The 24,747-nt window shown below is 48.4% G+C and overlaps 1 protein-coding gene across 1 annotated transcript; it reads left to right on the top strand.

Moving 5' to 3' along the window:
- The first annotated feature begins 4,725 nt into the window (after window positions 1-4,725).
- On the top strand, window positions 4,726-21,310 carry LRRN4 (leucine rich repeat neuronal 4). Its single transcript, XM_081556429.1, has 5 exons — window positions 4,726-5,114; window positions 6,234-6,900; window positions 8,058-8,262; window positions 18,235-18,372; window positions 19,746-21,310. Exons 2-5 carry the CDS (start codon window positions 6,243-6,245, stop codon window positions 20,980-20,982), a joined length of 2,238 nt encoding a protein of 745 aa, XP_081412555.1. The 5' UTR covers window positions 4,726-5,114; window positions 6,234-6,242; the 3' UTR covers window positions 20,983-21,310.
- The last annotated feature ends 3,437 nt before the right edge of the window (window positions 21,311-24,747 follow it).

Here is a 24,747-nt window from a genome sequence, read left to right as displayed (position 1 = left end):
TGCTCTGCATACCATTCCATGAGAGCTGCTGCCTGGAGACTTGACAACCTGGTACCATCTCCTCCCACAATCACCCTCCCATTTCTCCAGCTTATCTCCGGTGTCAGAGAAGAATGAGCCTCAAACTTGTACATTCCAACTGCAGCCCTTGGGGGAAGAACCCTTGGCACAGCCATTTGGCATCTGGAGGCAGGATGGGGCAGCCGGCTGCCCAGTCATCCGTCACATAAGCCAGGCCCCCTCACTGCACCCAGGCTGGCAGAACCATGCACAGAGCTAGACAGGGTCCCTTTGGAAAGCACCAAATCTGCATCTCTGGGGCAGCCCCATATAGTCTCGGGGTATTTATCTCTGGGGTCCTGGGAATGGTATCAGGACCAAAGGGTCAGCACCCCTAGAAACTCTGCCAGTCACCTGACTCGTCAGGTGTGTTCCATCTGTCACGCCCATGGAGAAAGGCCCACCGTGCCAATGCCCAGGCAGGTGAGACCTGGCTGCCTATGCAAACGAACCCAAAGCCCACAACAGAACAGTGAGAACTAGGTCAACCCTTCCTTCTCACTGGACTATTGGGACTCAAATATGTGACCCCAGACAAGCCAGTGTTCCTCAAAGGGGCTGTTCTCTCCCTCTATAACGGACAGGGAGGGGTGGAACCAGACAAGTCACATCTAAGCCCAAGGACCCATGACTCTGATTTCAATCTAAATCCAGAAAAACATGTAGCCAGGTGTGTAATTACTGGTTTACTGTTTTTCTTCTGAAGGCTCTGGGTTTACTAACATCTAACCTTGTGATCTTCTTCCAAGAGAACTTTCCCCCAAATATCCCTAGCTGTACTGGGGAAAACGATTGGAAACTTCTTTGGGACTCAGTTCTCTCCTTCCATTCCCACCTCCACCACCTCTACCTGTACCCACCATGCCCACTTCAACCTTCACCTGAGCTCTTCTCAAGGCTGGGATGCTGACAGACCAGGGGTGTAAATCTCAGGCACTTGCATTTTTTAAAATATTATTTATTTAGCTGTGCTGGGTCTTAGTTGCAGCATGTGGGATCCTTTATTTGTAGCATATGAACTCTTAGTTGCAGTGTTTGAGATACAGTCCCATGACCAGGGATTGAACCCCAGCCCCTGCATTGTGAGTGCAGATTCTTAGCCACTAGACCACTAGGGAAGTCCCAAGCATTTGCATTTAACGTTTGCTGTTTTGAGTCCTGCCCCATCCACTCCTGGGCCCCTTGGAGGGAATTCTAACTCATTTCTCATCCTGTGTGCCAGCCTATATCCTAGGCTGCTGCTGCTAAGTCGCTTTAGTCGTGTCCGACTCTGTGCAACCCCACAGACGGCAGCCCACCAGGCTCTGCTGTCCCTGGGATTTTCCAGGCAAGAACACTGGAGTGGGTTGCCATTTCCTTCTCCAATGCATGAAAGTGAAAAGTGAAAGTGAAGCTGTTCAGTCATGTCCGACTCTTCACGACCCCATGGACTGCAGCCTACCAGGCTCCTCCGTCCATGGGATTTTCCAGGCAAGTACTGGAGTGGGGTGCCATTGCCTTCTACGATATGCTAGGCACCTGGGCTCAAAAGAAGAATGATGTGACCCATACTCAGGGAGTTGACTCTTAAATTAGAGAGGAACCACATCAGTCCACGTGACAGCAGTTAACCCCAGGCCCACCTGGGAGAGAACACTAAGTGAAAGCCTGCCTGGGCAAAACCTTGAAGGTTCTAGGCAGATGCTGTCAGTGCCCACCCATCCCCATAGCCCTCCTTAGAGTTCTCAGGACAAAGCAGATGTGCTGGGCAGTTAGAGCCACAGGAAGAACCCTTGAGCCAACAAGCAGCAGAGGCTGGGGGATAAACACCCCACCTCCTCTCCACAGGATGAAATAATCCCGAGGCAGCTGGACATAGGCTCCTAGGGGACCCCAGGAGGGCTGAGTGACCTGCTTGTAGTCAACACACCTGTAGTACCTGCCCTTCCGGGTCTCACTTCCTTACTCCCTCTCCATGCCTCTCAGGATGGTCTCTTGAGTAAACTACCTGCATGCAAGTCCTTACCTAAAGGCCAACTTCTGAGGGAAGCCATGGGAGGTCTGGAAGAGTGAGCTGGACTAGAGAGTAAGGTGGGCCGGAGGAGGGCACCCAGACAGAAAGCCTACTTGGGAAGACCCCCTGGGGTGGCATGCAGCCTGGCACATTAGTTGGCTCCAGGACTTTGTCATTGGACTTTAGCACCCTTGTCCAAAGAAGGCAAACACTTGAGTCATCTTTTCCAGAGGTAGTGCTGGGGGAGGAGAAGGGGCAGGAGAAGATGACCAGGGTCTTCCTGAGAGGTGCCCAGTGACCCTGCCCAGCCATCTGCCTCAGTCCTGAGACCACGAGGGCCCAGAAAATCAGCTCTGTTTCTTTGGAGAATGAGCTGCTCAACTATGAAAGGAAATACCCCAACTGTCCTGGTTTATAGAGTGATTTGGGTCCAAGTATTTGGAAAAGTTTCTCTTGTGCTTACAAAGGATATTACAGTGTGAAATCCTGAAGCCTGTGGAAGGCAATGTAAAGCAGTGGGTAAGCCAGGCAGAAACTGGTAGTGTGCTCCAAAGCCTAGAAAGCCTCTGAGAGCCTCAGTTTCCTTACCTGTAGCATGGGAAAAAATCTTACCCAGTGCAGATTCAAAAAAATAACGCATACGGCATTGGGCTCTGAGTATATTAAGTGCTCAATTTTAAAAGGCGGAGGGAGGGGGCCGGGATGCTGGTAACAAGCAGAGTGCACTCACTGAGGCAAGGTCAACCTACCACCTGGGCGAGACCCCTGAACAAATGCTGCCATGAAGGATCTGCCTCCAGAATGCCTGCCTCCCACCAAGAGCGTGTCTGCTTGGGTTGGGTATGACCAAAGCAACAGAGCAGTCAGAGGGCCGAGCTCAGACATCGGGTCCAGCTCACCTGGCCAGGCCCTTGCAGCCACTGGTGGGCTACCCAGCAACAGCAAGGAAAAGAAGGTGGCTCAGAGGGCCTGGGGCTCCGGCAAGTGCCAGACAATGACCTCAGGGGGCTCCTCGAACAGGGCCTGTCCAGACCTCTTGCCCCACTGGTGTCCAGAGGAGCAGGCCAACATTACTCTCTGAGGTCCTCTTTATAGTCCTCCATGGACAGCCACTTCCTCCTCAGGGTCTCTGTTCAAATAGGCATGTTTCAGTGGATTCAGCTCCCTCTTATCTGGGTCCCCCAGCCTGAACGCCCCAAACCTCTGCTGCCCTCAGGTTGTTGGTCACCTTGAGAGCAGACCCAGCTGGTTATTCTCTGAAAGAAGATGAGGTTGTGGTTGACCTGCTGGGTGCTCTCTGGCGTGAGAACCAAGCAAAGGCAGAGGTAAGGGCCTCACCTCAAGCTGCCCATTGACCCCCACGCTGGTCCTTTCACTCTTCCCATCTTTTCCTGACCCCTCCTCCCTCTTGACCCCATGTCATTTATGACACAGCATTTCTACCTCTGGGGCCTGAGCCTCAGGCTCCTTGGGTAGTGAATGCAATGCACCAAACAGTGCCGCACAGAACAGGTATCTCCCTGCCCTCTCGTGTGGCTGATGGAGGTATACTTCTGAGCAGCAAGGCTCCGGGCTAGCACTTAGCTGAAAGGATATTTTTGAAGCTTTAGGTAGAGAAGGCCTCAAAAGAGATGCCCAGGAATTTGCAATCATCCAATTAAACATGCCAATCCCCAGAGGTCCTGGAGTTCCTCAGGACTGTTCAGATAAGGACTGACAGGAGGAAGGATGAAGTTCTGGTCTCAGAAGTCTGTGTGCACAACGCTGGGAATGATTAACCCCTGGCCGGGGGTAGGGGGGGTGTGCAGATCAAAGACCCTAGATGAACGAACAGTCTTGGAATTCTGGAGAAGAAAGGCACTGACTGCTCTAAACAAATATGCTCAAAGGAACGCACACTTAACATTCCCACAGCTTCAGGAAGACCTGGGCTTGTGGTAACCAGGACTGATCACCCCAGTCAGGGGGTGGGAATGATCTTTCTGCACTTCTGCATTCTTTATTGATTCCCACCCCTTATGAGAGACAAACATTCATACTTTCACCCATCTGGGTCCCAGAGAAACCAAGCCATGGAACTTCCCTGGTGGCTCAGTGGTAAAGAATCTGCCTGCCAATGCAGGAGACATGGGTTTGATCCCTGAGCCAGGAAGATCTCACATGCTGAGGAGCAGCTAAGCCCCCGAGCCACAACTATTGAGCCTGTGGTCTAGAGCTCAGGAGTCACAACTACAGAAGCCTGCGTGCCCTGGAGCCTGGGCTCAGTAACAAGAGAAGCCACTGCAATGAGAAGCCCACATACCTCAACGAAGAGTAGCCCCCACTTACCACAACTAGAGAAAAGCCCAACAACAAAGATCCAGCACATACAAAAACAAATAAAATTATTTTTTTAAAAAAGGAAATGAAACCAGTCCTTCTTGATTTTCCCCATGCTTGCCCCTGCTCTCACATTCCTCTGAGGACGCCCCTTCCTGCCGCTTTTTCTTTCCTGTGGACTGGGGTAGCTTCCTCTTCTGGGAAGGGGGCTTCCTCCTCATACCAGCTCACCATGCAGCCTCCAGGAAATGGGAACCACTTGGCAGGAGGATCAGATTCCTGGGAGGTGACGGGGCTGCCTCTGCCCCTCTGCAGCTGTCAGCCCTCAGCGCTCACATTGGCCCGGAAGAGCTGACTCCCTCCATCTCAGGCCCCGGAAAGGTGGCTGGCTGGGTGGCTAACTGGCTGGCGTGGGGCCAGGTGAAGATAGGGGAGGGCTGAAAGGAGATGCCTTGCATGGAAAGGGGCAGGGGCCAGCCCAGGTCCAGAGTAGGAGGAGGAGACAAGCAATGAGGGTGTTGGCTGAAGACCACAATGTCTCAGTAGGGAAGCGGGGCTGTAGGAGCTGGGGTATCCGAGGCGCCCTGGTGAGTGGGGCCAGGGCCAAAGGCATCTGAGAAACAGACCTCCTGAAATTCAAAGTTGAGCTGCTAGCCACTGGCTCCTGGAATCTACAAGACAAAATTGAAGACTGCAGACAGGGGCACCCGGGGCTGCCACACTCCAAAAGGACAGCTTCTGGGTGAGTATGACATACTGCTGGACACATGGACTCCTAGCCTCAGTTTCCAGGATTTTTCTCATTGCCTTGACCCCCAACTAGCAAGAGGAGGCCCTTTCCCTGGATCCAGGGTGGTTGCTCAGGGACTTAGCAGTCAACAGAGACAGCAGAGCAGAAATACACACCTGCAGAAACGAGGGGATGTCAAGCAGTGACCGCAAGGCCAGGACCTAGTTGGAAATAGCTTTGCCACTCCCACACCAGCCCATTGCTGCCTTATCTACCCCAATTTGATCTCCCAGCTGCCTGTGTAATCCTGGGTACTCCAGAAACTCCACACTGAGCAGCTCTTGGCCATCCCTTGCAGGCAGGGCTGACTTCAGGAGCCTTAGTTTCTGTTGGAACCAACATGGGATGAGGAAATGCTTGACTCCAGGTTCACAAGTCCTACAACTGTCTGGAGGCTCCTTTCTTCCCTGAAGGCAACCCTGAGCCTTCCCAAGAAAGAGATACCAGAACTTGAAGTGTGACCTACAAGTCACACTTCAACCAGATCAGAGGCAAACCAGACTCACCTGTGGCTGGGCAGTTCTAAGGATAAAAACTGGGACAGCCAATGTCGTTGAAACTAACAAAATCTCCCTCAAGTCCCATGTTTTTACCCCAGTGGAGGAGCTTCCTCCCGAGGGAAGTCTCCCACTAGAGTGTTATTAATATACGTTTATGCAGCAACGTCTGCGCAACTGGGGAGAGTTAACAAAAAGGCCATGTTCCCTTCTCTCCAGAAGCTCATGGGATGAAGACAAGCAACAGGAGAAGCTTACTGGGCTCAGGGACAGATGAGGGAGGCCGTCAGCAAAAGATCACCTATGGGTGGTAACCCTTGAGTGAATTAGAGGGAAGGGCAAAGATTGGGGAAGGAAGGGCAGGAGGTGCCCGTGTGTACATGCGGGAAATGATGGGGGAAGCAGGCAGGGGCCAAGTCACCGCACATCCCCGACGACGCAGGGATCAACCCCCGCCCTTCAGGGAACATCCAGGGCTAGGTTCTCCTGGGAAGGGGGTAGCGAGGTGGGGACATTTGCTCCTTCTTTCGGGGTTTCCGCTGCATTTAATGGGCTGTCCCGCTGTTCTCTCCAGCCACTCGCCATGTGGTGGACCCTGCTGCTGCTGCTGCCTTTCCCGATAGCGCCGCGACCCAGCCAGCCGGGGCCGCTCCAGAACACCCTTGTTTTCCAGCTCACTCAGCAGGGCCCTTGGGGGAGCGGGTCCGGTAATTCCACGGTCTCGCCCTGCGAGTGGCTCCCAGTCGCGGGAGTCACGACCCTGACTTTCACGAACCGTGGCCTAGAGCGCCTGCCGGGCTGCCTGCCCCGCGCGCTGCGCAGCCTCGACGGCAGCCACAACCTGCTTCGCGCCTTGAGCGCTCCGGAGTTGGGCCACCTGCCGCAGTTACAGGTACTGACACTGCGCCACAACCGCATCACTGCGCTGCGCTGGGGCCCCGGAGCGCCCGCCGGGCTGCACTCCCTCGACCTCAGCTACAACCTGCTGGCCACCCTGCCGCCGTGCACCGGGCCCGCGCTGCCCGGTCTCCGCGCGCTGGCGCTGGCCGGGAACCCGCTGCGGGCGCTGCAGCCCGAGGCCTTCGCCTGTTTCCCCGAGCTGCGCCTGCTCAACCTGTCCTACACCGAGCTGGGCCGCGGTGACCACGAGGACATCGCCGACGCTACCTTCGCGGGAGTGGGCGGCGTGCCCCTGGCCGCTCTCCAGGTGCTGGATCTCAGTGGCACATTTCTACCCCGCGGTGAGTGCCGGTGCGGAGTGTCTAAGCCCGCGGAGGGAGGGCTGTGAACTTCCTCGAGGGGCGCTGCCCCGGGCGCCTTCTTGCAGGAAGGCTCAAAGAGATCCCAGAGATTCCCTGAGCCTAGGGCAACCTGTTCGAAGCGCCCCACTGGTCTGCACTCCTTGAGCCCCAAGAGTTGGGGACTATTACCTCCGCTCTGCTTGTGAGGAAACCAGGGCACAGAAAGGAGAATGGCTGGCCTGCAGCCTCCCAGCTCCTTAGCAGTGCCTCCACGTCTGAACTGTGACATTCTGGGTCCAGAGCCCACAGGTTTAGCCTCTCTGTTCTGCTCTCCAGCAGAATGGAGAATGGGGAGTGGATGCAGTGCTTTGGGGCTGATGAATGGACAAACCTGGTATCAAACATTTTAACATGAAGCACCTGATGTTCAGAGGATGCTTTCATTGATTTCTATTAATACTTGGTTGGCTAAAATTCTTTCTGTGAATGTTAAATCCTTCAAACAAGACACAGGAGGGAGGTGAGAATACCTATTCTCCTGTACTTGGGCATTCTGACTCTGATTTACAAGGTTGGTCTTATTGTTTAACAACACTTCACATGTGATAATCACCTGTTCCACCATCACCAAGAGAACAAAGAGCAAGAATGGGAAACAGAGAAGGGGCACTTTCTCCATTTACTAGGAGAGCGATGAAATGAGATTTCCCTGCCTTCTCCTGCCCTACTCCTCCTCTGAGCCTCCTTCCTTACATTCCTCAAAGATTTCCCCTGCTCCTGGTAGCCATCACATTGAAGGCTGGGGTACTTCTGTGTGGGGTTTAACAAGAGGGTGGGACATCAGCGTACTTGGAGACAGTGTCCTAGACAGTGTCCAAGCTCGGCCTTGTTCCTTCCTTGTTGTGTGGCCTTTAGCCAGTCATCGTCCTCTGGGACCTCAGCTGTCTGGGGCTGGAAAGGGAAGGACTGGTCTTTTCTGAGGGTTCTTCCAGCTGAAATGGCCCATGCTCTGCGATTCCTGAAGCTGCCCGCTGTCCCCAGGCTCAGCAATAACCTTCACCACTCACCTTGTCACTCTCATTGTTTCCTTAATGGTGTGCCAGCCTCACGGGTTCACGCCTTCCAGGATAGTGGGCAGCGTCCCATCTGTATTTCAGTTCGGTCGGGATGGATCAGAAACCTGCCGCGGCTCACATCCCTCTACCTGAGGAAGATGCCAAGGCTGAGGAGCCTAGAGGGGGACATTTTCAAGATGACCCCTGACCTGCAGCATCTGGATTGTCAAGATTCTCCAGCACTTACCTCTGTCCATACACACATCTTTCAAGACACGCCTCACCTACGGGTCCTTCATTTCCAGAAGTAAGTGTTTCTGAAACACATGACTGATTTTTGCCCATTACACTAAATTGAATAGTCATAACTATTTTATAGAACAAACTAGACCTTCCTTTTCCTCCCATTGCTCTTTCAAGTCCTCGTTGGGGTCTTGTTCCTCCTTATCCTTTGGGTGATACGGTGAGCACATCCCAGAGAGTCCATCTGGCCTAAAAACCAACCAACTCAGTCCTGTCCAGAGTAATGTTAAAACTTCAAACTTTCACACATGTCAAGTTTCATTCATGTCCAGGAGGAGAAATTTGCAGTGGGAAGAGGGCATCAGGGTCTTCTCTATTTCTCCATCCACCTGCTTCCCCATGTATTTTTGCAAATCAGCAGCCCCTTCCAGGGCTTGAGCAGCTCCTACTTGCACTGGGACCCAGGGGTGGTTCCCTCTGGGCCAGGGGTTATCCCGAGTCTCACCACATCCACCCTCCTTCCCAAGAGTAACTACTATCCTGACCTCTAGCAGGAAGGGCAGCATACCTTCGAAGATGATCCCAGGCCACCTTCTTTCCTGGGAGGCCACAGCTAGGCCCTGGGAAGCAAGCACCATTGCCCTGCCATCACTCTCAATGTAGCCACTTCTCTTTTTTCTTGACTAGCTCCAGAGTGCATGTAGCTCAGTGCCTGTAACACTGTGTGTGCCCTGTAACATTAGTGAAGATCATGGTGGTTGTGATGATGGTGATATTATGTTAACAGTGATGGTGATAATGGTGTCTCATGATGATGGTGCTGGTGGTAATGAATGGTGACAGGATGGTCATGGTGATGGTGATGGTAGTGATGATGTGGATGAGAGTGATATCATCTCTGGCTTAGACTCCTCTTTTGAGTTTTAGACTGATGAAGCATTGTTTATCAGATGTGGAACCAAACTGCTTGGACTCAGTCTTGATTCCACTCACCACTTCCTAGCGATGTAAGTTAGAGCAAGTTACCCTATGCTTTTGCGGCTCAGTTTCCTCATCTGTAAAATGGGAATAATGATCAGATCCTCCCCTACTGCATTGTTGTGAGAGGAAATGCCTTGATATGTGTCTAGAACAGTGCCTGGCACAGAACAGCAGGTTTGTGTAATAACTACTGGGCATCTCCACTGGATGTCTCACAGGTCTTTCAGCATCTAGGACATACCTACATACATGAGCCTGGAGCTCATGGAAACTCTGGGCTGGAGATTCCTAACTGAGCATCCTCAGCACAGAGGTAGCATGAGAAAGCATGAGGTGATGATAGTGATGATGCTGATGGGGTTAGTAGTGAAGACACCAGATGGTGTTGATGGCCATGAGATGGTGATGGTGATGATGAAAGCATGGCCTCTGCTTTCAGGGAGCACACAGTTCTGTAGGGAGAAGACATCTGTCAATTGTCATGATGTACTGGGATCGGTAACAGAGGCACATGCCACATACCATGTTATAAGGCAAGTGGGGTCAGTGTTCAGCTTCAGCAGGCTGGAAAAAGAACATAATTGTTCCGTATCTTCAAAGGTGAGTCTAAACTCCCCAGGTGGAGAAAGGCAACCTAGACTCCAAGAAAAGCAGGCATCCCTGGATCAAAATTGGGGGCTGCTTCCTCTTATCCCTACACTTCTCAGTTTGCTGCAATCTGACCACCCACTTCAGCCTCAGGATTGAATGCAACCAGTGGCATTTCAGCTGCTGTGTCCAGTGGACACTTCTCTATCCCCTGAGCCCCTTCTTGAGTCCTTCCTCCCTCTTGACACTCTCTCTTCTCATCCTTAGGATGCTGCTCTGGTGCTTCTCCAGCTTTTCTGGATAGGCCTTCTTAAGGCCCTTGACTATTTCCTGCTCTTAAAACTTTTCTGCATGTCATTACACACCCTACATGCTTCCTCTAGCACTGTTTCCACCCACTTTTCCAATGCCATAGGATTTGGCAAAATGTGGGGTGTCGGCAACGTTCATTCTCAATGAAGCCAGAATGGAGTGGGATGAAGATTCAGTGCAGGTGCAGACAGCTCTGAAGGTTGGCTGCCTGGTCGGTCACCAGGTCCAGCCTGGTCTCCATTCCCAATGGCTCTGTGCCAGCCCTTCCCACCCACCCTGCAGGGCAGTTTGAGGTCAAGTTCTCATCATTCCCTACCCAGCTAACCAAAAGCCTTCTAACCCATGACCTTCAGGGTGCACAGGTTAGTGCAGGGAGTCTTAAACACTTCTGTGCTATGTACTTCTGTGGCAGTCTGTGAAGCCTGTGGGCCTTTCTCAGAAGAAAGTTCTTATATACGTAATATCCAGTCCCATCACTTCATGGCAAATAGATGGGGGAAATGTGGAAACAGTGACAGATTTTACTTTTTGAGGCTCAAAAATCACTGCAGATGGTGACTGCAGTCATGAAATTAAAAGATGTTCCTTGGAAGAAAAGCTGTGACAAACCTAGACAGTGTATTAAAAAGCAGAGGCATTACTTTGCTGACAAAGGTCCATATAGTCAAAGTTATGGTTTTTCCAGTAGTCATGTATGGATGTGAGAGTTGGAACATAAAGAAGGCTGCATGCCAAAAAACTGATGCTTTTGAACTGTGGTGTTGGAGAAGACTCTTGAGAGTCCCTTGGACTGCAAGGAGATCAAACCAGTCAATCCTAGAGGAAATCAATCCTGAATATTCATTTAAAGGGCTGATGCTGAAGCTGATGCTTCAATGCTTTGGCCACCTGATGCAAAGAGCCAACTCATTAGAAAAGACCCTAATGGTGGGAAAGATTGAGGACAGGAGGAGAAGGGGATGACAGAGGATGAGATGGTGGAATGGCATCACTGACTCAGACAGGTTACCTGGCTCAGGCAGTAAACAATCTGCCTACAGTGCAGGAGACTTGAGTTTGATCCCTGGATTGGGAAGATCCCCTGGAGAAGGAAATGACAGCCCACTCCAGTATTGTTGCCTGGAGAATCCCATAGACAGAGGAGCCTTATGGGCAATAGTACATGGGGTCACAAAGAGTTGGACATGACTGACTAACACTTTTCACTGACTCAATGGACGTGAGTTTGAGCAAGCTCCGGGAGATGGTGAAGGACAGGGAAGCCTGGTGTGCTGCAGTCCATGGGGTCGAAAAGAGTTGGACACAAGTGAGTGACTGAGCAACAAATGTAGGATTCCAAAGAAATCAATTATAGTTATTAAGATACTTTTAAGTGTGTGTTTTAGGACTATGTATGTATGGCGTGCTTCTTTATTTTTTGTTCTTGTTGTTCAGTCGCTCAGTCGTGTCCGGCTCTTAGAGACCCCATGGTTTCCCTGTCCTTTACTGTCTCCCAGAGCTTGCTCAAACTTATGTCCATTGAGTCAGAGATGCCATCCAACCATCTCATCCTCAGTGGCCCCCTTCCCCTGCCTTCAATCTTTCCAAGCATCAGGGTCTCTTACAATGAGTTGGCTCTTTGCATCAGGTGGCCAAAGGATTGGAGCTCAAGTTTCAGCAATTCAGGGTTGATTTCCTTCCTTTAGGATTGACTGGTTTTATCTTCTTGCTGTCCAAGGGACTCTCAAGGGTCTTCTACAGCACCACAGTTCAAAAACATCAATTCTTGGATGCTCAACCTTCTTTATGGTCCAACTCTCACATCCATACGTGACTACTGAAAAAGCCATAGCTGTGACTATGCTGACCTTTGTCGGCAAAGTGATGTCTCTGCTTTTTAAAATGCTGTCTAGGTTTGTCATAGCCTTTCTTCCAAGGAGCAAGCATCTTTTAATTTCATGGCTGCAGTCACCATCTGCAGTGATTTTGGAGCCCAGTAGAATAGAGTCTCTCACTGTTTCCACACTTTCCCCATCTATTTGCCATGAAGTGATAGGACCAGATGCTATGATCTTCATTTTTTGAATATTGAGTTTTAAGTCCGTTTTTCACTCTCCTCTTTCACCTTCATCAAGAGACTCTTCAGTTCCTCTACGCTTTCTGCCATAAAGGTGGTGTTATCTGCATATCTGAGGTTATTGATATTTCTCCTGGCAATCTTGATTCTGGCTTGAGCTTCATTCAGGCTGGCATTTCTCATGATGTACTCTGTGTATAAATTAAATAAGCAAATTGACAATATACAGCCTTGACATACTCCTTTCCCAATTTGAACCAGTTCATTGTTCCATGTCCCATTCTAACTGTTGCTTCTTGATCTGTATACAAATTTCTTAGGAGACAGGTAAGGTAGTCTGGTATTTCCATATCTTTAAGAATTTTCCACAGTTTGTTGTGATTCACATGCTGGAAGGCTTTAGTGTAGTCAATGAAGAAGAAGTACCTGTTTTCCTGGAAATCACTTGCTTTTTCTATGATACAACGGATGTTGGCAATTTGCTCCCTGGTTCCTCTGCCTTTTCTAAATACAGCTTGTATATCTGGAAGTTCTGGGTTCACGTACCGTTGAAGCCTAGCTTGAAGGATTTTGAGCATAACCTTGCTAGCATGCAACATGAGGACAATTGTAAGGTAATTTGCACACTCTTTGGCATTGCCCTTCTTTGGGATTGGAATGAAAACTGACCTTTTCCAGTCCTGCAGCCCCTCCTTAAATTTAAAAAATCCAGCAGGAGGTCCAATAACTTCCATAATTCTGATGATCATTAAGTTCAGTTCAGTCACTCAGTCGTGACCGACTGTTTGTGACCCCATGGACTGCAGCACGCCAGGCTTCCCTGTCCATCACCAACTCCCAGGACTTACTCAAACTCATGTCTATCGAGTCAGTGATGCTATCCAACCATCTCATCCTCCGTTGTCCCCTTCTTCTCCCACCTTCAATCTTTCCCAGTATCAAGGTTTTTTCCAGTGAGTCAGTTCTTTGCATCAGGTGGCCAAAGTATTGGAGTTTCAGCTTCAGCATCCGTCCTTCCATGAATATTCAGGACTGATTTCCTTTAGGATGGACTGGTTGGATCTCCTTGCAGTTCAAGGGACTCTCAAGAGTCTTCTCCAACACCACAGTTCAAAAGCATCAATGCTTTGGCCCTCAGCTCTTTTATAGTTCAACTATCACATCCATACATGACCACTGGGAAAACCATAGCTTTGACTAGACGGACCTTTATTGGCAAAATAATATCTCTGCTTTTTAATATGCTGTCTAGGTTGGTCATAGCTTTTCTTCCAAGGAGCAAGCTTCTTTTAATTTCATGGCTGCAGTCACCATCTGCAGTGATTTTGGAGCCTCCAAAAATAATATCTCTCACTGTTTCCATTGTTTCCCCATCTATTTGCCTTGAAGTGATGGGACCGGATGCCATGATCTTAGTTTTTGAATGTTGAGTTTTAAGCCAAATTTTTCATTCTCTCTTTCACTTTCATCAAGGGGCTCTTTAGTTCTTCTTCGCTTTCTGCCATAAGGGTGGTGTTATCTGTGTATCTGAGGTTATTGATATTTCTCCTGGCAATCTTGATTCCAGCTTGTGTTTCATCCAGCCCAGTATTTTGTATGATGTAATCTGTCTGTAAGTTAAATAAGCAGGGTGACAATATACAGCCTTGACGTATTCCTCTCCCGATTTGGAACCAGTCTGTTGCTCCAACGTCCAGTTCTAACTGTTGCTTCTTGACCAGCATACAGATTTCTCAAGAGGCAGATCAGATGGTCTGGTATCCCCATCTCTTTCAGAATTTTTCACAGTTTGTTGTGATCCATGCAATAAATTTGGCGTAATAAATAGAGCAGAAGTAGATGTTTCTCTGGAACTCTCTTGCTTTTTCTATGATCCAATGGATGTTGGCAATTTGATCTCTGGTTCCTCTCCCTTTTCTGAATCTAGCTTGAATATCTGGAAGTTCATGGTTCACGTACTGTTGAAGCCTGCCTTGGAGAATTTTGAGCATTACTTTGCTAGTGTGTGAGATGAGGGCAATTGTGAAGTAGTTTGAACATTCTTTGGCGTTGCCTTTCTTTGCGATTGGATTGAAAACTGACCTTTTCCAGTCCTGTGGCCACTGCTGACTTTTCCAAATTTGCTGACATATTGAGTGCTATACTTTACCAGCATCATCTTCTAGGCTTTGAAATAGCTCAACCGGAGTTCCATCGCCTCCACTAGCTTTGTTCATAGTGATGCTTCCAAAGGCCCACTTGACTTCACATTCCAGGAGATCTGGCTCTACGTGAGTAATCACACCATTGTGGTTATCCGGGTCATGAAGATCTTTTTCGTATAGTTCTTCTGTGTGTTGTTGCCACCTCTTCTTTATATCTTCTGCTTCTGTTAGGTCCATACCATTTCTGTGCTTTATTGTGGCCTTCTTTGCATGAAATGTTCCCTTGGTATCTCTAATTTTCTTGAAGAGATCTCTAGTCTTTCCCATTCTATTGATTTCCTCTATTTCTTTGCATTGATCACTGAGGAAGGCTTTCTTATATCTCTTTGCTATTCTTTGGAACTCTGCATTTAAATGAGTATATCTTTCCTTTTCTTCTTTGCCTTTAGCTTCTCTTCTCTTCTCAGCTATTTGTAAGGCCTCCTCAGACAACTTTGTTGCCTTTTTACATTTCTTTTTCTTGGGAGTGGTCTTGATCACTGCCTCCTGTACAATGTCATAAACCTCTGTCCATAGTTCTTCAGGCACTCTATCAGATCTAATCCCTTGAATCTGTTTGTCACTTCCACTGTATAATTTTAAGGAATTTGATTTAGGTCATAACTGAATTGTCTAGTGGTTTTCCCTACTTTCTTCAATTTAAGTCTCAATTTTACGATAAGGAGTTCATGATCTGAGCCACAGATCATTAAGTGATTAAAGTGAAAGTCGCTTAGTTGTGTCCTACTGTTTGTGACCCCGTGAACTCTACAGTCCATGGAATTCTCCAAGCCAGAATACTGGAGTAGGTAGCCTTTCCCTTCCCCAGGGAATCTTCCCAACCCAGGGATCGAACGAGGATCTCCTGCATTGCAGGCAGATTCTTTACTAACTGAGCTATCAGGGAAGCCCTTTAACGATCATAAATGACAGAAAACTACTGAGAAGTGATTTGGAAATATCTGTGTTTTGTTGATGATTCACCTGTGGTTTGTTGCCTTCATTCGTCACTGAAACAAATGGTGAATTTCAGTTAGAGATTTGTGAAAGAGACCTCTATCCAAGTTAATATACCCTGTCTCCAGGGACCTCTGGTTGAGAACCCTTGTAATCCAGTCACCATATTCAGCCAGGGGATCTGTCTAAATTATAATCTGATTGAGTTTTAAGACAAATGAAAACTCTTCCATGGCTGGAGGAGAAGGTTTACCTCTTTGGCTGGCTCATCCCTGGGCTCTACTGCACCATCAATCCCACCCCTACCCTGTGCTCCAGCTGGGGAAGGAGCCACTTCCTCTCTGGGTGCTCTCAAGTCTCTGAAGCTCATTAGATGTCATCTCACCTGTGGCACTCTCTTTCCTTTTTCTCAAGCCCGCCTTGCTCTTGGCTCTCCTTACCTCACCCAAAGCCTCCCCTGGGACATTATCTGTGATAGATGCTGGCAACATGTGGGTTCCTTGGCACAGCCAGCACTCTCTGGAGAGGGGGTAGCACCCTCCTGGCTTCTCTGCCAACCTGGCATGCCCAATGTCCTCCACCGTCCTCTCTGACAATGCTACATGCGGGAGGGAGAGGCCTTTGGCAATATTTCAGCAAAAAAAGAAAACCAGGATTATTTACAAGATAAGTAGAAACTTCTTCCACGTTAAGGCTCTGTCAGTTCAGATGCAGAGAATACTCAGATGCAGACACACCTCAGGACATGAAGCAGGCTCTCCCATCCTCGGCATGTGATGGGAATGCAACTTGTCTTTTTCATGTGCAAGTTGCAATGTGTGGCAGAAAGGGCCACCAGAGAAGGAAAAGGCTCCTTTTCCTTATCAATAAAAATGAATGAAATACTGGAAATTCCAGAGTTACTCAGCAGTTTCACTCCCAGGGGCCCAGGTTGAGTCCCTGGTCAGGAAACTAAAATCCCGTAAGCTGCTGGTTTGGCCAAAAACAAAAAATAAATAAAAAATAAGTGAGTGAAATATTACCTACTTCATGATCTGACATATGCTATCAATGAGATAATGTTATCTGAAATACTAAGCAATGTTGTGTGTGTTCAGTCACTCAATTGCTTCCAACTCTTTGTGACCCTCTAGACTGTAACCCACCAGGCTCCTCTGTCCATGGGATTTTCCAGGAAAGAATATTGGTACATGTTAACATTTCCCTTTCCTAAGCAATGTTACTTTCCCCAAAATATGGTAATCCTTTTCTCCTACCACTTCAAGCAAAAAAAAAAATTCCTTTGCAAAATGAAGTGCTAAGTAAACTCCTTTCTAAGCTTTCCACTCTAGCTCTGTGAAACCTGCTAAAAGCAAGCATTTGCATATGTGTGTGTGTGTGTGTGTATACACATACATACATTCATACACACACATATATGGGGCTTCCCAGGTGGCACTAGAAGTAAAGAACCCACCTGTCAATGCAAGAGACATAAAAGATGCACGTTTAGTCCAGAAGATACCCTGGAGAAGGGCCTGGAAACCCACTCCAGTGTTTTTGCCTCGAGAATCCCATGGACAGAGGAGACTGGTGGGGAGTCTATAGGTTTGCAAAGAGTCAGACACGACTGAAGTGACTTAGTATGCACTCATGCATACACATATATGTGGGTTCCGCTTAAGTTTCAATATAATGGCACACACATATGTTCAGTGCTCCACAGGGGACAACTGTCAGGTGCCCAGAGAGCAGATCTGGGTGGTGGGTCCTTCCTTGCCCAGAACATCTGCATCTCCCCCAGAGCAACAGAAGAAGTTTCTCAAGTAGATGGAGAAAAGCTAGTTAGTCTTGGGTTGGAAGAGGCCTGTGGATACAGTGCAGCGCCTGTTGCTCATCATTCTCAGATTGTAACTAGAATGTGTACAAGAGGCTGGGAGACTCTAGGAGTTGAGACAGTTGAGGCCAAACACTTTGGGCAGAAAGAGCAGAAAACCAGGAGGGGGCCTGCCATTGCTAGGTGTGGTACATTGTTGGCAAAAATGGCCCCAGTAATTCCTCCCATCATCCCTGTATACACAGCCCTTTGCAAATGTGACTTTCCAGCTCTTCCCACTAAGAAGTAGAGCCTATTCTCCACCTCTTGAAGCTGGGCATAGCCATGTGACATGTTTAGGCCAGAGGGACATTAGCAAATGTGTTGTAAGCAGAGACTTGAAAGTAGTTAAGCAAATTGGGGGTCACCCTCTCTTGCTGGTAGAGACTGGCACACCACCACATGCACAAGCCTCCTGGGTGATGAAAGACACAGAGAGAGGAAGCCCTGGCAAACCAGTTGAGACTCCATATAAGTGAGGCAATCCTAGATCTTTCCAGCCCAGGTGAGCCGGCCCAGACCATAAGAACCACCGAGTCAACCCACAGGATCATGAAAAAGAATAGACATTTATTGTTTTAAGTTAAAGCTGATACACTTCAGTGAACCATCTTCCAAAAGACTGGTGTGAAATGCTATCAGCTACAGTCCAACTGCAGTAGTATACAGTGTTCTCATTAAGAACATATGTATACCTATGGCTGATTCATGTTGATGTTTGACAGAAAACAACAAAATACTGTAAAGCAATTATCCTTCAATTAAATAAATTTTAAAAATTTTCTGCCCTTTCTTCACTGGTCTATAATAACAATAACATACTTTTATGTAGAGATCTACATTTATAAGTACTTTTATCAGCACAGACTCTTTTTTATATAGCCAGCAGGGAGAATTGTCTCCATTTGTTATGAGAGGTGATACTGACTAGGTTAGGTTGGTATCTCCACAGATTAAAAAAAATATATCCAAGGTCATTAATAGTTTCCTCAAAGCAAACTAGCCCCTAACAGAATGGTTTTCCCATGACACCACTGTGGCTCTCTGGGTTTAGTGTTGACCTAACTGTACAAGCCTGAGTTAATTAATTTTTGTGTGTTTCAGCTGCAACTTGAGTTCCTTCCATCCTTGGAACTTGCATACCTCCCAGGTCTTGTCCATCAACCTCTTTGGCAACCCTCTCACTTGCAGTTGTGAGTTGGCCTGGCTCCTCATGGATGCAAAGAGGATTGTCCTAAGCAGGTAACATGTTTAAAAAGCAGATGACTGAGGGGTGAAGATCAAATTTCTGGAGCTGAAGTTCTCACAGTTTGTATCCTACTCATGTAACAATGCTGGGCAGGTTGGCAGTGCTGGGTAGGGCAACTGTTCCCCATATAGTCACAATCAGGGACCCAGGAGATAAAGGCTCTGCCTCCATCCCAGCAAGCCTGAGGAGCAAAGAGCTGGAGGAGCCCACTCAGGAGGTTTTAAAGGGCCGGGCCATCACTTTTACCCACATCCCATTGGTCAGATGAACTTAGCAGGTCATGCCTACTGCATTGGAGGCTGTGAAATGTAGTGTAGCTCTGTGCCTGCTAGGAAAAGAAAATGGGCTAAGTAAACAGCTAACTCTTTCTGCTAAAGCGGAGTTATCATTGCTCATTTTACAAACGAGCGAACTGGGGCAAAAAGAGGAAGGTACTTGCTTAGATTCATGCAGCTGCTGGGTGGAGGAGACAGGATCTACTGTCTTTCAAAATTCTGCTCTTGGGACTTCCCTGGCTGTCTGTCATTAAGTTTCTGCTGCTTCCAATGCAGGGGACCCCAGTTCCATCCCTTTTTGGGGAACTAAGATCCCATGTGTGGCCAAAAAAAAAAGACACAAAAATGTGGTCCACTGAGTCCCCAGAATGAATACCTTCTGTGGCATTCAGTCCAGTGTTAGTGGGTTTATAGAGCTCTCATGGGACAGGAGCCTGAATATCAAGTGGGTCTCAGTCTGCCACCCCTCACCCTTTCATCTTGCCTATAGCAGCAGGCTCTTTGCAGTGAATGAAAATGTTGAGAGTTCAAGCTCTTCACACCACTTACTGCTATTGATTTTGGCTGTTACTTAACCTCTTTGTGCCTCTACCTTCTCATCTGTAAAATGGGTATAATAGTGCCTATCTCATGAGGTAGTGGATATTAAATTGGTTTATACAGAAAAGTGTTAGCAACAGTCCCTAGCATGTGGCAAAGTACTCAAAAAATGTTAACTAGTATAAGTGTTGTTACTAGTACTCACCACCAGGAAGCAGAGAGGTGAGAATAAAATGACAGACCACACTTAGAGCATCTGGACTGCCCTTCACCATGCTCACCATGGGTTTAGGTTCTGCATTTGCTAGCCATGCTATCTTGGGCAGTTAGTTCCTCTTTCTGAATTCCCATTTCCTTCTCTGTCCAATGGGACTTACAAGGGGAGCCTCCTTGATAGGTTGTCCTGAAGGTCACTGAGGTGACCCATGTTGAGTGTGTACCACGTGGTACCTGGCAGATGTGTTACAAGGCTTGGGAAAGGGATTATCTGCCCGAAGGACTCAAAGCCGAGAACAGAAGCAGCCCCTCTAACTGACCAACCTCTCCTCTAGGGAGACAGACATTGTGTGCAAACCAGCTGCAGGATCCAGTGGCATCTTCTCAGCCCCTCTTTTGCTGTCCCAGCTGCCAAGTGTGTGCCATCCGGACCAAAATACCACTCTCCTTGATTTCAACCCACCCTCCTCGGTCATCTCCACTCACACATCATCTGCTCAGGGTTCCTCCACCTTGCGGAGCACAACACCCTCCACCACACCTGCGGGAGGCCAACAGAGCATCACCAAGTTTCCCTCCCTCCCTGTGGATTCCCCCACACGAGCCGCCGCTGGGCTACGGCACAGCCTTGCCGAGGATGGGGCCGCTCCCTCGACTACTGTCTCTCCAACAGGTTCGAGCAACTCTGGCGACCCACCTAAGACTGTGAGCACAGCCTGGACAGAGCACCAAGAATACGCTACCGGGCTTATCCTGGAGCCTAATATCTCAGCGGCCTCCATCCCATGGGCCAGCAGACACCCTGGTCTCTCCCCTGCCTCCCGGGACTCAGTGAGCCCGCCCCAGCACTCCTGGGAGACACGAGCCACCCCGCAGGCTCCGCACCCTCCTCCTTCCGAGCGCGGAATTCGTGTCCTGCTGCTGAACGACTCCAGCGAGGAGGAGGAAGAGGAGAGCGGAAAGGAGGAGGTAGGGGCCCCAGCCTGGGATGTACCCTGCGATTACCACCCCTGCAGGCACCTCCAGACACCATGCGCAGAGCTTCAGCGGCGTTGGCGGTGCAGGTGCCCCGGCCTCAGCGGGGAAGACACCCTGCCAGACCCTCCCAAGCTGCAGGCGGTGGCGGAGACCACCGACACGTCGGCACTGGTGCGCTGGTGCGCCCCCAACTCAGTAGTGCGCGCCTACCAAATCCGCTACGCGCCGGAGGGCTGGCCAGGGAACCAGTCGTTGGTGGGGGACGTATGTGCCACCGCGCGCCAGCACGCCCTGCATGGACTGTCACCGGCCACGGCCTACCGAGTGTGCGTTCTGGCGGCCAATGGCGCGGGGCTGAGCCAGCGCGGGGCGTGCGCCGCCTTCACCACCGGGCGCAGCCCCATGCTCGTCGCGGCGGGGCTGGGCTCCGCTGGCGGCCTGCTGCTAGTCAGTACAGCGCTGCTGGCCACCGGCCTCTGCCGCCGGGGCCGGACGCCACGCACTCCGCCCTGCCACACGCAGCTGCTGGCCTACCGCAACCCCTCCTTCGTCCCTGTGCCCGCGGCCCCGCTCTCACAGGCAGATGTTCACTGAGCACCCACCGCCAGTGCGGAGAAGGCAGTCCCGGGGTCTAGAAAGACCCGTCTGCCTATTGCTTCCTCGAGGCTTGCGCTCCTTGAGCACATGTGGCACTGGCCGAGCTGGGATCCTCGGCCCCGGGAACCTCTGCCTTCCCTTCTTGCTGCTTCTCTCTGTTCCCAGAAGTTATGGGTCACCTTGCTGGGCACCCTGTGTCTGGTTTTTCCTCAGCCGGTGTCCCTCAGCATCCAGTAGAATAGAATTGTGTCGGCCACTATTGTCCTGTTGGAAGTGACATCTTCGTCATTTCAGTAAAGTTCCCTCAAGGTCAAGCTCTGGCTAAGAGATTGACTCCAGCGGATTCTCTCCCGGGCTCCCTGTTCCACACACCCTGACCACCCCCCACCCCAATACTCCCCCTCTCCCTGGACCCCACCAGTGGATGCTTAACCTGAGAACCAGTTATGCTCCCTGAAGCCTTCTGTTCATTTCAGGGTATGGCAGCATGTGTACTTCTAGCTTTAAACTGCAGTCTTCCCAGAACATCTGTGAAACACAGGCAGGGGGAAGGCTGTCCTTTCAAACTCGGTTTTTAATACATTTCACTTAAGACCAGGTGAGTAGAGGAACCGTGAACTGCTTTTTGAAGGAAGCATAATAATTGATGAACTCATGTTCAAGAACTTTTCTGAGAGAAAAAATGAACAAAAGGAAACCCTCAAGGCTCCAGCTAAACACCAAAGCACTACTCTGCTCAAATTGCATCAAACTTTCTCTTATTTTACTTCTATACAAACTTAGGAGGGAAAGTGATTTTATCAAATTAAAATGGGATCATATTTCTAGATTTTAGTTTTCTACATTATCATTTATGTAAGCTACCTGTGGCAGCCCTAACAGACTACCACAAACTTGGTTGCTTCAAACAACTGAAGTTTATTCTCTTACAGGTTAGGCCAGAAGTCCACAGTCAAGGTATCAACAAAGTTGGTTCCTTCTGGAGACTAAGGGGAAACTGTTCCACCCCTCCCCTCCACCCTGGGGAGGGAGCCAGGGAGCCAGCAATCCTTGGGTTCCTGGGGTCGCAGTTTCCTTATCCATGCCTCCTTGTCTTCTGACAGTCTCTAAATCCCGCCCCCTCCTTTCTTCCATTCTCTTTTCTCCAGTCTTGAGATATAACTGAAGTGTAACATTGTTTAAGGTGTACCATGCAATGATTTGAGACTCCTATATATTGAGAGATAATTACAATGAGGTTCGTGAATACATCTGCCACTTCATACAGTTATCTTTGTGTACAAGTGCGGTAAGAACTTTTAAGATCTTAGCTACTTTCCAATATACAGTATTATTAACTGTAGTCATCATGAACTTTCTTGTACCATTTGACCACCTTCACCCATTCCCCATCCCACCTCCCACCTCTAGGAACCAACAATCTAACTCTTAAATTGGTTTTGTTAGATTTCACATATGAGATCATGCTGAATTTGTCTTTGTGTTATTTCAGTTAGTATATTGCCCTCAGGATCCATCCATTTTGTTCCAAATTGCAGGACTTCCCTCTTTTTATGGTTGAATAATATTCCATTATATATTTTTCTTTCTTTATTCACTCATCCGTTGACATTTAGGTTATTTCCATGTCTTGATTACTGTAAATAACACTACAATGAACATGAGGAGTGAGGATATCTTGAGATAATGATCTTATTTCCTTTGGATATGTACCCAGAAGTCAAATTTCCCTCTTCTTGTAAGAACACCAGGCATTGGCTTAAGGCCCACCCAAATCCAGTATGACAATCCTAATTTTGATTATATCTATAAAGATCCTATACCCAAATAAAGTCACTTTCAGAGGTACTGGGGGTTAGAACCTGAAAATTTTCTGAGGCACAGTTCAACCCAAAACAGCATTTACTTCTAAGAAAAAAAAATTAGATTCTCATGGTATCTTCTGTTTCTACAACATGCTGCAGCATAGAAACCATGCTGCAGAAACTAAGCATATCCAAGTTTGATCTGGATAATGGAATTGTACTACATAGTTCTAGATGTTTGAAGTTTTGAAAAAGCTTCCAAAAATTCTAAGGTGGATCCCTAGTTTTATCACATATGTAACCAGGAAAAATGGACTGATTTAAAAGATCTTCCAGCTCCAAATTTAAAGCTGCAAGGCAAAAGCCCAAAATGTGACTAATATAAAAGCCCTCAGGCATGTAATTAAATTATCCCAGTGCCTTTTTAAGTTTAGTATCAAGATTGAATCTGTTATGTAGAGGCACCAAAATGAATTTGTCATGCTTGGAGTCTGTATGCATGACTCAAATATACCTAATACAATTCCAATGTTTTATAAACCAGCAGAATTTGTTTTATAGCAATTCAGTATCCAAAAACCTACAGGTTATGGGGGGGGAGTATATTAACAAGAATCAGATTAAGACTTGACTACTAAAGAGACTACGGATCCAACTGTAAGTCACTCCAAATAGTACCAACACTAAACCACAAGTGAGCACAAAATTCAAAACGAAACACAAAATTCTAATTTTCCTCCTACTTTATTTCAAGTTCTCCCTTTTAAAAACATTTTCATGTGCTCATACTTTGCTAGTACTGAGACATGTTCAATGTGCCTCTTGGGTAGTCCAGCAATGTGTCTTTCACCTCTCACTGCCACCCAGGCCATTATGAGACATTAAAGGAGGTTCCAGAAGGGGAGAATGACTAGCCTCACACAGCCCTTCTCTCACCCACTTCCACTGGAGTCCATAGCAGTGTCCCTGGCTGCAGGCTACGGTATTTTTCAAGCCAGGGGTGACTCAGCAGCTAATCTGGGAACAAGGAAGCCAGGACCAGCAGGCAACAAAGGACACACTGGTCCAAGGATGCCACAACTGAGAGGCATGGATTTTGCTTATAACCCCTTATAATTTTTAACACAGCTTAACAGGCTACATTTAGATAACCTCACGGTATGAGGCTATATTACACTTGGGTTAGAACCTGGCAATGAGCAACAACAGGCCTCTGAAGAGGAAGCAGCCAGCACCAGCCACATGTCTTCCTCTCCTTGTACCTTCCATTCTCTTAAACATGATAGTGTAGTAAGAAAAGGACTTTTAAGTCAGTTCAGTTCAGTCCAGCCGCTCATTCGTATCCAACTCTGCGACCCCATGAATCGCAGCACGCCAGGCCTCCCTGTCCATCACCAACTCCCGGAGTTTACCCAAACCCATGTCCATCGAATTGGTGATGCCATCCAACCATCTCATCCTCAGTCATCCCCTTCTCCTCCTGCCCCCAATCCTTCCCAGCATTAGGGTCTTTTCCAATGAGTCAACTCTTTGCAACAGGTGGCCAAAGTATTGGAGTTTCAGCTTCAACATCAGTCCTTCCAATGAACACCCAGGATTGATCTCCTTTAGGATGGACTGGTTGGATCTTCTTGCAGTCCAAGGGACTCTCAAGAGTCTTCTCCAACACCACAGTTCAAAAGCATCAATTCTTCGGTGCTCATCTTTCTTCACCGTCCAACTCTCACATCCATACATGACCACTGGAAAAACCATAGCCTTGACTAGACGGACCTTTGTTGGCAAAGTAATGTCTCTGCTTTAAATATGTTATCTAGGTTGGTCATAACCTTTCTTCCAAAGAGTAAGCGTCTTTTAATTTCATGGCTGCAATCACCATCAGCAGTGATTTTGGAGCCCCAAAAAATAAAGTCTGACACTGTTTCCACTGTTTCCCCATTTATTTCCCATGAAGTGA

The sequence above is a fragment of the Giraffa tippelskirchi genome, chromosome 13 (genome assembly GCF_054371585.1).
Source record: "Giraffa tippelskirchi isolate mGirTip1 chromosome 13, T2T-mGirTip1v1.2.pri, whole genome shotgun sequence".
NCBI lineage: Eukaryota > Metazoa > Chordata > Mammalia > Artiodactyla > Giraffidae > Giraffa > Giraffa tippelskirchi.
The sequence above is the reverse complement of the archived record's forward strand: the minus strand, read 5'-3'. Positions and strand labels throughout refer to the sequence as shown.

Excerpts from the sequence above, each read along its gene's own strand:
- LRRN4 (XM_081556429.1), top strand. The coding sequence starts at position 6,243 with ATGTGGTGGACCCTGCTGCTGCTGCTGCCTTTCCCGATAGCGCCGCGA. Across the intron at positions 6,901-8,057 it reads TGGCACATTTCTACCCCGCG|TTCGGTCGGGATGGATCAGA; the intron begins GTGAGTGCCGGT and ends TCTGTATTTCAG. Across the intron at positions 8,263-18,234 it reads CGGGTCCTTCATTTCCAGAA|CTGCAACTTGAGTTCCTTCC; the intron begins GTAAGTGTTTCT and ends TGTGTGTTTCAG.